Consider the following 12,858-nt stretch of genomic DNA (forward strand, 5'->3'; position numbering starts at 1 on the left):
AGAGCAGAACACAGTGATAAGCAACACAGCAGCCACCACAACTCTGTGTGTCACAGGGACAGCAGTGGGCTGTTCACCAGCTGCCAAGCACCCACCCAGCCCTCAGCAGCATGGGGGGAGGCTGGGATGAATAACAGCAAGAAAATCTGTGTGTCAGATGAAGGTGATTTCATGGGTGAAAAACAGAGGCAAAGACAGGCCACTGTCAGGCTGCTGCCTGGCTGGGGCTGTGGCACCTCCAGGACCTTCTCAGTGACTGCCCTGAGTCTTTTTCTTCCTATCACAGAGTGACAGAACTGGTCAGACTGGAAGGGACAGCAGTGGGTCATTCGGTCCAACCCTCTTGCTTAAGCAGGGTCATTCTAGAACACATTGCACAGGATTGTGTCCACCTCAATTAGTGCAGAGACTCCACACCTCTTTAGACAATGTTTCAGTGTAGGGTCACTGCACACTAAAGTTCTTCCTAGTCAGCTGAAACTCCCTGTGCATTGTGCCCGTTCCCTCTTGTACTCGGCACCACCGAGCAGAGCCTGATCCGTGCTCTCGACCCCTCCCTCAGACACTGCTGGACGCGGTTTCCCCTCAGCCCCCTCTTCTGGGGCTGAGCAACCCCACATCCCTCAGCCTTCGCCAAGGCGAGAAATGCCCCAGTGCCTTGATTAAACACCTTCCTTTCCCTCCGCTGGACACCCCTCCGCTCCCCGCGGTTTGTGTGGCGGTGTGTGGCAGCGTGAAGCAGTGTGGGTGTGAAGCAGTGTCACTATCCCAATGTCGCTGTCCCGGGCCGCGGCCGCCGCTCTTTGTCTGGCTCGCCCCCCGCCCCTGCGCAGTCACGTGCCGGGGGCGGGGCGCGTCGCGCGGCGGTGACGCGCGCGGGGCGCGGGCAGGATGGGGCGGTGAGGGGCGGCCGTGCCGGACAGCCCGCGGCAGCCGCGCCGGGCCCCGAGCGAGCCGAGCGGGCGGTAAGGACCGGCACCGCGGGGGAAGCGAGGAGGGAATGCGGGGGGAGCGCGGGCGGCGGGGCTCCGGCGGCCCCCGCACCCCGGCCGGGCCTGGCGGGGCGGCGCCCGCGGCTCTGCTCGCGCCGGGCCCCGCCCGCGGCCGGGGGTCCGGCGGGGCCTCCCCGGCTGTGCCGAGCGCTGTGGCCGCGGCCCCGCCGCTCCCGGCCCCCGCTCGCCCTTGGCCGCTCTCGGCGCTGGCGGAGCTCGCAGGGGAGCCCCGCTGCGGAACGGGGGCCGGTGCCGCTCCCCCCGCAGTGCGGGGCTGGCAGGCTCCGAGCCCGCATCCCGGCAGTGCCCCTCGGCAAGGGGGCTTGGGCTGGTGCAGGGAGCACCGCGGAATGTGGCGGTGATAGCGACAGTACTTGCACAGAGAGGTTTTTGGTGGTTTTTTTTCCTTTTTGATAGTGACTGAGCTGCAAAATAAAATTAGAAACCAGCTGTGACTGAAACTCAGTGCTATGAATGCGACTATGAGTGCATAGAAATACTCAAGATGAGGTTTTGTTTATTTTTTGTTTGTGCTCATTTAATCTTACTTGCCCTTTAGGCCATGTTTATCTGTTCTTGATAAGGTAAGTTCCTCTTAGTTTCCCTTTTCTTCACCCGAGGAGAGCACACATGTTAACTATAGGTAAATTAAAATTTTGCTTAAAAATTATGTGAAGGAATTACAGTCTAGCAGAGTTCCAGAGATGAGCACTATGGTTTTTTCTTATTATGTTTTGAATTAAGGTTGATGACAGATATTTTTGAAGGGAAAGAAATCTGAATAAAAGTATGTATGAAGGGGTTTTTACGCCTTTTTTTTTTTTTTTGGGCCCTGCCTGTATTTCTGTAAGCTAAGCAGTTAATACAAAGTCAGGATCAAAATTTTGCATCTTTTCACCCTCTGGAATATATTTGCTGTCAATGACACATTTTAAACAGCATAATGGGTTTTAATGCAACTTTTTTCCTTTCTTCCAAGGTGGTGGAAAAGACAATATCAAGATGAGTAAAAAGCCTCCAAATCGTCCTGGAATCACATTTGAGATTGGTGCTCGTTTGGAGGCACTGGACTATTTGCAAAAATGGTATGGAAGACATTGGGTGGTGTTTGCTGAGAGCATAATTATTTTGTGTTGTTTGTGTGCTTTGATAATTGATTATAAAAAATAGTGCATCTATTATTTGTCAATTTCCACATGTGAACTTTATGAGTTTCCACCTAAGTCTGATGAAAGTTTTAGCTTTCAGGAAAATATTTTCACTTCAGAAATCTCAAGCTAAACTTTCCTGTGGGTTTGTGTTTGTGCTCTTGGTGGCTTGTGCAGCTGTAGGGAGCAAAGAGCCTTTCTGGAGCAGTGTGGAATTCAGTGTCATGGCCGAGGTGATCGGTGTGTCAATGAGGCAAACTTCATGATCAAAGACTTCTTTTGTCTTCATTTGAAGGCATGCAAGGGGAGTTGTTTTGTGTTCACTTGTCACACTTGACAGGTCCACAAAACTGATTCTAAAAAAAAAACCAAGCCCACATCCTGAATTGGAGTTCATGGGATAGGCAGATGCAGTTGTGTTTTTATTAAACCGCTGGAGGAATTAAGTGCTTAAAACTGTGACTCCCAACCAGCCAGGCCTATTGTGAATTCAGACTATAAAATGGAAATTGTGGGCACAAGGACTATTGCTGCACAGCATGTGTATTGTGAAAATTCTGATGAAAAAAGCTGCTAGTAAAAATTTTATTAAAGCAAGTGGGCTAATCTGTTGATGTGTGCTGGCCATGCTAGTTGAGTTGGAAAAATCCCTGGTTTTGTTAGAGTAGGTGACTGAAGTAGTTGATGCTTCTACTTAGAAGTTTTTTCTTAGCTGCTCTCTGATTTATTAGGGCTGGGAAATGTAGAGGTATGTAGCTGCTTTTCTGTTGCATTCCTGGAGAGTTCAGCATCTTCCTGTCAATATCTGATCCTGGTGACTCCAAGTGATGTGAGAGGGAAGTCTGTGTGTTATTGACATGTCTGCTCCAGTGTTATGTGCTCTGTATACAAAGTATACAAAGTTGGATCAAACTTTTTATTTGTAGAGCTTTGATTTTAATTATAGGAAAAGTGTTTGTCTTAATAAATGGACTCTAACGAACTTGGTTTATAGAACTATTCTTGTTCTTACCTGTTGCTGTAGACTGGGTTTTCAGCATACTGAATGGCAGGATAAGGAAAACATCCAAAATAGAGGAATAAAACTTTTTTATAGCATATTCTGTGACTAGAGATAGTTGGTTATGTAATCAGATAACAAAAATTAGTATGTAAAAATAGCTTAATAATATAAAAAAAATTATTACTGAGTATCCAGTGTATGTTTGTGTCAGACCTGCCCAGCTTTTTCCAGGGAAGGGTTGCATGTCAGTACTGGAGTTCTTGTCTAGGTTTGGATTGTCAGGCATGGCCATATCACAAGCTCTGCAGCTGAATTGCTGGGTGTTTTCAGGAAGAATAGAATTTATCCTGAACTTTCCAGGATTTGATTTATTATCTGTACACCAGGTAGACCCAGGTCAAGTTTAAATACCTGTAAACTTCTGTGCTGCCATATACAGAAGAAAGTTAATATCAAAATTCAGCAGTTACAGCAACAATGAAAACTGGACTGCATTTCAAGTGAACTAGTAATACAAAATGAACTAATAATACAAACCCAAATATCTTGTGACAGAAAATCCACTGTTGTGCTATTATTAGGGTGTCAGGGGTTGTAATGATAGTCTATGGGATTTTTTTTTAGTTGGCTTTCTGTTGCATAAGGGAGTGGTGGATGTTTTTAAAATTCTTGCTATATATAATCTGAATGCATTCTGCTCATTTGCATGCAGAAATACATACTTCAAAGAAAATAAACTTGCTGAACTTACATGAAATCTCTTTATTATTATTTAACAAAAGCCAAATTGAAGAGCATTGCTATTGCTTAGCTCAGTCTGTCTACAAGTGACAAATTGAGCATACTTGCTGAGAAGTAGTCTTTAAAAAGGTTTTAAATTTTTTCTCCATTTTTCTGAAAGCTTGCTGTCATCTGATGGTCATGACTAGTTAAAATGTTAATCAAGAAAGGCTTCTAGAGGCTGTAAGAAGAAATACAATAAAATATGTTTTTGTTTTTTGAGGTACTTTTGCAGGTCTTTAATTTTCACCTGTGTAGTAGTTGCTGAAATTCAACTCCTGGCATCTGGTGTTTCATTTGTGTTCTGTAAACTTTTGAGATGTCATCAATGTACCTTAACTACTTATTGCTTTAAAGCCCTGTACTTTTAAATGAAGTTTTTGCAGAGGGTGTTTGGATCACTGGTGTCATTTGTCATGTACTGTGACAGAGTAGAAGAAAGCCTGGTCAAACTGGTCAGAAAAGACAAGACAGGCTGTCAATGAGCATGTTTAGTTTTGCTGTATTGCTCCTTTATCAAGCACAGCAGTTATGCTGGTGCAGGGGATCATCTTGCATAAAGAACTTGTACCACTTGTTCCATTTAAATCCACTGAAGCAAGCCATGAAGTGCAGCTCTAATCAAAACTGATCATCTGTCAGCAGATAATAAATGAGATAGCATTGAAAATTACAAAATAGAAATTTATTAAGTATGTGAAATGATCAGGGGCTGGAAGAGTGTATGACCTATGAAGAGAGAGTGAGGAAATGACTTCTTTAGCTTGGAGAAGGCTTCAGAAATCCCACTGTCAGCTTTCCAGTACCTACAGGGCTGTCATCAACCAGCCTTAGCCAAATCCTCCAGGTAGTTAGAGAACAAAACAACCAAGACACCAGGCACAAACTGAAATGAGATATTCAGACTAGGTTCAAGGAGAATCTTTTTCCTGTTGGGACAGTCAAGCAGTGGATCAGGTTCCCTGAAGTTTGTGGAGTGTCCAGCATGGGAGTTTTTCAAGACTGGGATGGATAAAACACTGGAAAACCTGGCCTGTTGCCATAGCTGACCCTGCTTTGAGTGAGAGGTTGGACTGGAGGCTTTCTGAGGTTGCTTTCAGTTTGAATTCTCCTGTGATCTCATACAAAAACTGATACATGTGCATGCATCCTCTACTGCCTCTCTTTGCTGACAGAGCAAGTGAAAAAGCAGTGGAGCTGCCCTTGCCTGCAAGTGCATGTCTGTGTGTAAGAGTTCTTGAGCTGTCAGCTCCCACAAGTAGGACACTGTCCCTGCAAAGCTGATGTATTTAAAGATGCATCTCTTCCTTTTTGTAATATTTTTGTGTGGGTTTTTTGGCTGTAGCTCTCTACTGGTTGTCCTGTAAGCAGCAGATACTGATTTGAAAAAACCCTGTTGTTTTTCTGATAGTCTTTATTAATATGCTCAATCTAAACTCTTAAGTTAGGTGATGAAGTACAGATAGATGGCCCTGCTTTCTAGAATGGAAACAGCCCTCTAAAATAGGTTAGTTGTTGGAACAACAGTTCTACCTCTTGGTGTATTTGATTGTCTGGATCAATTTCCACCCCTGCTCCAGTATGGAGGAAGTCTTTTCTCTGAAGGACTTTGAGAACTCTTACTTGGTACAGTCCTTGCTTTGGATTTCAGTTGACTGGGTTACCTGGCAGGTGTTTGAAAGGGAAGTGAAGTCTGCTTTATATTTAATACAATATATGTATAGTAAATGTAGGGACCTAGAATGAGGTGTTTGCAGGTTTTGCAGACTCTAGAACACTATTTGTGAGAAGTCAGTATGGAGGGTATTTGGTTTTATATCCTCTATGAGGTAGAAGGAAGCACTTTTTAAACCAAACCAGTGTTGCAAAGGCAGGAATTATGAGTGTTTTTGTAGATTTTGTAGGTTTAATCTTGGGCAAATTTAGTAATATTGTATTCTCTTTTACAGTCTGAAATGCCTGTTGTCCCATTTCACAAGGCAATTCGCTACTTTTTGGTCACTTTTGAAAGGTTAAAAGGATGATGTAAAAAAAGTGCTGTCTGTGTGGATGTTAATGTGTGTTGAGTGCAGTGGAAAAAATGTTCAGTGGTTTTTTTTTACACTGTAAAGAAGCGAAGTGGGAAGTTTTCAATTATTTTTTTTTATTGTATATATGTTAGAACACTGTTGTTGCCTGACCAGGGCTTCATAGTATTCATTTTTAAGCCATATTAAATTCTGAGGCTTTCCAAAAATATTGCATAATTCTAATGGGTTGGAACTGCCAAGATTGGAACCTGAGAATGGAGGGCATGCAATGTGTAAACTGGGCAGGTAAATTCAGCTACCAGCAGTTCTCTTGTTCCCTCTTGGAAAAGCAAGAGGAAACCCCCCTGAAATTTGGATGAAACTTCACTTGTGATTATTACATGCTCTTTCCAGCTGTTTTTGAAAAAGCACACCCAAAATGTGCAGAATATTGTTTCTTCCCATAAAAGAAACTCCTTGATTATTGAATTTCAGTGTGCTGGTCTGAGTATTTTTTTTTTTCTCTTTTTTTTGAAAAGTGAAGACTTTTGCCTCAAATTTTAGAGTGTGTTTTTCTAGTTTGTGCTGATGAAGTGTTGTGAGATCCAGCTGTATATCAGTTTCATTGTGATGACTTAATGTGGCTTAGTTGCTGGGGGAATTAACCTGACTAGAAAGTTGTTTTGGCCTTTAGATATCATTCTTCTTTGGTACTGTAAAGAATGATATTTGTGTCTCCCTTTGCAGTATTTCTTCAAATGCTTAATTGTAACTTTGTGATGGAAGGAACTTCCACATACAAGTTCTGAAGTCTGAGAGATGTAATCATCTTCATATTAATATTTTTAATTCATGAAATTGATTCTTTTCAGTAAAAATACAAAATCACCAGGAAGATCTTTTTGTGCAGGGGATAATTTACAAGAGTAAGTTCTGCAGTACATATGTTCTGGTCTTTTCCACTGTGGGATCAGTATTGTGAAATATTACTGTTTGTGCATATTTGTGGCACAATGTGTGGCTAAGTTTAGTGGATATTGAAGATAATAGTTTGTTGCTAAATACAGAGTTGTGTTTGGCTTACCTAATAACCAATTGCATATGGCTTGGGCAGTTCCATCTCTAAGGACATATCATGGATTTTTAGAAAGATGGTGGTAGCAGAAATCATATTTAGCAAAGAGAAATTAACCTGTAAATACCTTGAGCTTCTTGTCTCATCTAAAGTGATCTCTAATGAGAATTAACATTTTGCACCTCTTCTTTTATTAACTGATGCTAACTTTTTATCTTTTGATTTTGTATATATATTAATGTCTTGATTCTTGGCTTGCTGAGTTTTCCTTATAATTATCTTAATTTAAAAATATTTGTCTCTAAAGTGTGCTCTGCATTTTACTTTCCCCTCTTATGTGGTTTGCTCTTTCCATGTCAGTGCTGGATTTTCCCATTTTGTCCCTCCTGTTGTTGTCTCACAGAGTGCTTGGAGTGTTGCCTTGGCTGCTGCTGACCAGAGGAAGCTCCTGGCCATAGCAGGGGAGCTGCTACAGGGATGTGCCATAGTGGGAGCAGAGTGTTTGCATTGGACATGTGTAGGAAAAGGAGAATTCTCTTTCAGCTGCTTGGCCCTGAATTTTGTGAAACAACCATAGTTTTGCATCACTGGTGGCTGGCATGCAATAAAGCTAAAATTTTGAACTGTACTGGAAAGGGCAGCACTGTTCTTGGTGCTTGAATTTCTGATTGCTGCAAAATGAACTTTCTCTCCTTTGCTTTTCTGGTGGTTTTCCTTCTTTCCCTCTGGTAAAAGTCTTCTGTGTCGTCCTTCTGCTTGGGACTCCTTTAGGTTACATTGTTTTTCACACACTTGCTGTTGTAACAGTAACTTAACTTTTTCCTCTGCTTTGCTATTCTGGTGTTTTAGTGTCAAGTTCTAAGTCTGAAACTGGAACTCTCCAGAAGATGAAAAAAACCTAGAAACTTTATAATTAATTTTTTTATAATAAATTTCTAACTGTAGCAGCATATGGACTTATAAAGAAAGTATAATCAGAGGCAGGGCTTAGGAAAACCATTTCATGGCTGACTTATTTTCTTGAAGCCTTGTTCAGAGTTAAACCAGAATGTTGCTGCTGGGATACAGGTTTGACCCAAGAGTTTTACATTCTGTTTTAATGCAGTAGGTCATCAGTTTCACCTTTCTTGTTAGATTGTTGTTATCAGTCTACTTTAGAGGGGGAAGAGAGGCTGATCTTGTTTCTTTGAAAGATTTGAAAAAGTGATTTGAAAAAGATTTTATTAGGGGAGTGGCAAATCAGAGGCTTCAGTTTTAGACTAAAACTTTGTGGGTTTTTTTGGAAGTTCAGCAAGAAAAAGATGGGGTCTTAAAGAATGGATATAAAAATATTTAGTGTTTCTGAAATCTATGGATGAGCGAAATGCAACAAGAACTTGGAGTGTCTCTGAATTCTGGTGTGAGGGTGAAATGTGGCTGCAGTAGTAACCTAGAAAATCAGAGAGATTTTCTTAATCAGTGAGATATTTAAATGTTGGGAAGCTGTATACACCACTGCAGTTGAAGAAGTAGCACAGGAGAAAAGAAGGAGCAAATTGAGATTGACATCTTTTGTTTTAATGTGCAGTCCAGTTAGTAAGAAATAAGGAAATCCTGTACTTCTTGATAACTTATATTTTAGTCAGAACTTAGTGTTAGAGACTCCTTTAAGAGCACAATCAGTATTTTGGAGGGATTATATTCAAAATTGATATGTTGACAGGTTCCCTGTATATGTCAGTTGCCTTTCTAGCTAAAGAATTTGCAGTAGGATTGGAAATTGGTTGCTCAAGCTCTGCTGTTTTACTATTGGCTCACAGTAGTACTTGGTTTGGAAAACAGGTTGTTAAAGGCAGCTGTCCTTTTCCTGTGGTCTTTCTTTTCCATACACATTGTTAACTTTAGAGCAGCCCTAATATAAATGCTGATAAAAATCAGTGATGTAATTAGCTTGCTTTATTTTTTAGGAGATTCTGTGCACTTTTGAATCTGTTTCAATACTTCTTTGAAGGGCAGAAGGAGCTGAATTCTGCCCGATTCTAATTTTCAATGTTGTTTATAGATTCTTGAACTAAATGTTATCCAATCATTTCAGTTACTTAGCCTTTCTCAGACTTAGAGATTTTTCAGTACAGAGTGTTAATACAACTTTCTGGAAGATCCTGTAGGCACTATTGTATCTAAACCAAGACAGAAACCTTTGAGACTTAGCAGTTGTGTTTAACACTCAGGTATCCATCTCGAATTGAGAAGATAGATTATGAGGAGGGGAAGATGTTGGTGCATTTTGAGCGCTGGAGCCATCGCTACGATGAGTGGATTTACTGGGACAGCAACAGGCTGAGACCTTTGGAGAGACCAGCTTTGAGGAAAGAGGGGCTGAAGGATGATGAAGAATTTGTTGTAAGTGGTACATTTATTTTGTCTTAGACTTTTGTAAGCTGCTCTACTTGTCATTAAATCTCTCTAGCACATAATACTTAATTTTTAGGAAAAAAAATCTAAATTATTTAAATATTAATTGCTAATTTTGTTTAAAATAGGATTTTAAACCTGGAGAAGAAGTCCTAGCTCGTTGGACAGACTGTCGATATTACCCTGCAAAGATTGAAGCAATTAATAAAGAGGGTATGTATTGCAGTGCTTCATTGGTAAGGCCTGCTTGAAAATTCTGTGCTGTAGATTTAGTCTGCTTTAAAAAGTGATATAGCTATAAAGTTTTCCTCTCTGCCCCAATATTAAGTGAAAATGTTTTTATATATCAAATTTAGTAAAATATTTGTCTTTTATCTGTATCAAATTTTAAAACCTCTTTTTTGTCTTCTCCTAAAAAACAAAATGCTTTTTAAAATGTTTTTACTGTTTCAATGATCAAAAGCTCCTGTGCACAGTCTGAGGACAATTTTGTGCTATTTTTGATTTGAGTTAATGTTCTATTTAAATTTTCATAATTGTCTTAGTTCTCTTTATCGAAGAAAAACAATGGAAATAGGAAAATAAGGGCACAGATTAAATACTTCACAGTGGTGGTATTTCTAATGAACATACAAAATTGACATTTTTACTGCAATTTTGAGCAAATGAAGACTTGCACGTGAATTGAACTTTTTCCCTAGAGTGGCATCTTAAATATTACATGATTATTTCAATAAATTATGAGCAGAAGTGACTCAATAGCTTAAACATGCTTGAAATTGCCCAGCTGGGCAAGGACTAACAGTATTAAAGCAGGGTTTCATTGAGTCCATCATTTATGGTTTTTTTATATCTCTTGATCCTGACTAGTGGTAACACCTGGTTACTCTTGTCATACAAAATAACATGGAAAACATAAAGCTTTCATAGTTACAAAATGTGTTTGTTTTTAACTATTCATAGTGATTCCATCAATCGTTTCTAGGAACATTCACAGTGCAATTCTATGATGGTGTCATTCGATGTCTTAAAAGGATGCATATCAAATCTATGCCAGAGGATGCAAAAGGGCAGGTAAGGATGCTTAAAGCAATTGCTTTGTTAGGTTTTGAGTAGTTGTTTGGGTTTTCATTGTTTTGTTTTTTTATATCATGAGACAGTAGAAGTGTCAGTAGCGCAACTAGATTGAAATCAGTCTTTGTCTAGGCCCTGCACTGCTTTGCTTCACTAGTTTATGGATGGTGCCTCAGAGTGTGCTGCTCAAGTGGCCTTGCCTCACTGAAATGTCTGGCTGCTGGACACTCCATTGCCAACTAATCTCTTCACAAAGCCTTGTCTTACAGAGTTTACAGAAGCAGGGACATCCAGTGACTTTTCCCTCTGTTGTCTTTTCAGGAAAAAAGCTTTAGCTTGTCAGCAGTCTGTGCTGCTGATGTTTTTTTTAAATTTTATTTATTCCCCACCCTCTGTCCATGTCTTTTCTTTGCCACTATGAGAGCTTTTTGCCCACATGTTCCTACAAACATGACTTTGGGGTTATTCCCTCTGTATGAGAACTTTGGGGCAATCAGACAGTTAATTATTTCTTGTCTCATAATGTCCAGTTGCTGTTAAAGAAGAGATGCTGAATGGAAGCTGAGGAAGGCTATGAAGTAGAGGCATGATTTAATCACTAGGCCTATCTTTATTTGTGAAAGGGAAACATCATTGAAAACTCTTACATGCTTTCAGTGGAAATGCCATTGCATTTATTTTGCATGGTAACTGTGTTTAATATTTAATGAGAAATTACTCCACTGAAACTATTCAAGACAAAATCCATGAAAGCTGGTCTTTGCTCTTAGTTTTCTTCAGAATACCCCTAACTTTGTAGACTTCAAATATTTCAGAATTACCATTGTAGCCATCCATATTGTGACCAGGGCACGTGGATAATTGGATTGGCTTGAAAGCATCTCCACATCCTGGCCTCCAGGGTAAAGGTAGCTGTATGGTAGGGTTGATCCACTATGCAAGGGACACTGGAACTTAGTGCAGACACCACTGCATTATTTAAAAGATGTTTCCTGAAGGAGATTAAGCTGAAATCTATAGTCACACTAACCCTGGCTTCTTGCTGCAGTCTTACAGTAACTCTGTAGAACCACTGTGTAGTATTTCAAGGAATACTGTCAGTATGGCAGTAACTTAAGAAGCTTGAGTGTTCCTTTTTCCTTACAAAAAGCAAAACTTGGGTAATGTGATTGTGACCAAAAAGAAATAAGCCTTTTGTGGCAGTGGAAAGAACTCCCTGATTCTGTCCTGTGCTTTTCCTAGGGAGCAATGTTGTGTCTAATCTTGAGTTACTACTCCTTAGGCCACAGGCAATCTCAACTTAAAAAAAAAAAAGTAAATCCATTACTTCACAGCCGTTATGTTGTCCAGACTTTGTTTGGTGGCAGTCCAGCTCATCTGTTATTTCTAATTTTTCTCAGTAGTTGAGAGTTATGGTGCCACTTATGCATCTCGGGGATTGAATGTAGGCTGCTTCAATGAAATCTTGAGAAGGAATTGGGGGCACAAATTTACACTTTGAGATGGATTTAGAATTTTAAGTTGTCTGGATACAAGAACACCTCCAACTCTGCTTTCTGTAATGCTTATTGTTACTAGTTGTAGCATTTAATCCTGCAAAACAAGAAATAAGCATCAAAGTCTGTGGCTTTCAAAGGCAAGATATAATTTTTCTTGCAACTTCTTTGGCATATAATGGAATGGAAAAATGTTCATTTTTTAAAGTGTTTTTGTGTTATTTCAGAATAAAAACATGATCTAAGATTTGGTTGAAAATCAATTCTCTGAGGCTGAGCTTTGCTTAAGCCTCAAACTCCCATGGATGTTTTTGTTCTTTTGCATTATGTGTTTTATAAGAAAATATTTACTAAAATTTATGTATAGGTTACAAAAATTGCAAGAGTGTAAACTGATTGGAAAAATTAAATAGATTTGTCAGATGCAGCACTTCATGCCTCATTTAAACTTATAATTTGTATTTTCTGCATATCCAAACTAAAATATACATTTCCAGAGATGAGTGTAAGCTTAAGAAAGTTCAAGTTCTAGTGCATCAGTAAGTCTAAGAAATTTTAAGATCTTCGTGGAAGGTGTGTGCTAAGCATGCAGAATTCAAATTACTTGAAGGAGATAGAGATTAGTTAATACTTTGATTTGAGCTTAGTGTGACTTGAAGGAAAAGACTGTAGATGCTGTAGCACTCAAATTATTTCTGAGTTGCAGCAGATGTGTGTTTTAATAAAATTCAGCAGTGAGGATGGAAAGGCAAAATTTTTAAAGAGTGAAAAATATTTGTCTCAGTGACAATGAGCCTCAGCCTCAATGAGTCTCGAGGCTCAGCTGTGGTTCAGATAAGTACAAATTATTCAAAATCACACAGATCTGTCACTAACATAGTACAGAG

At 39.9% G+C, this 12,858-nt stretch overlaps 1 protein-coding gene across 4 annotated transcripts in view; it reads left to right on the top strand.

Annotated features, from left to right (window-relative positions):
• Window positions 1-891: 891 nt before the first annotated feature.
• PHF20L1 (PHD finger protein 20 like 1) overlaps window positions 892-12,858 on the top strand; it is a 57,088-nt gene continuing 45,121 nt past the window's right edge. For all 4 annotated transcript variants that reach the window (XM_058800383.1, XM_058800388.1, XM_058800395.1 and 1 more), the window contains exons 1-5: window positions 892-965; window positions 1,972-2,077; window positions 9,218-9,389; window positions 9,530-9,614; window positions 10,387-10,475. In XM_058800383.1, coding sequence (XP_058656366.1) covers window positions 1,995-2,077; window positions 9,218-9,389; window positions 9,530-9,614; window positions 10,387-10,475 — 429 coding nt within the window. In that variant the 5' untranslated portion in view covers window positions 892-965; window positions 1,972-1,994. The remainder of the gene's footprint in view (window positions 966-1,971; window positions 2,078-9,217; window positions 9,390-9,529; window positions 9,615-10,386; window positions 10,476-12,858) is intronic.

This window comes from Ammospiza caudacuta, chromosome 1, assembly GCF_027887145.1.
Source record: "Ammospiza caudacuta isolate bAmmCau1 chromosome 1, bAmmCau1.pri, whole genome shotgun sequence".
NCBI lineage: Eukaryota > Metazoa > Chordata > Aves > Passeriformes > Passerellidae > Ammospiza > Ammospiza caudacuta.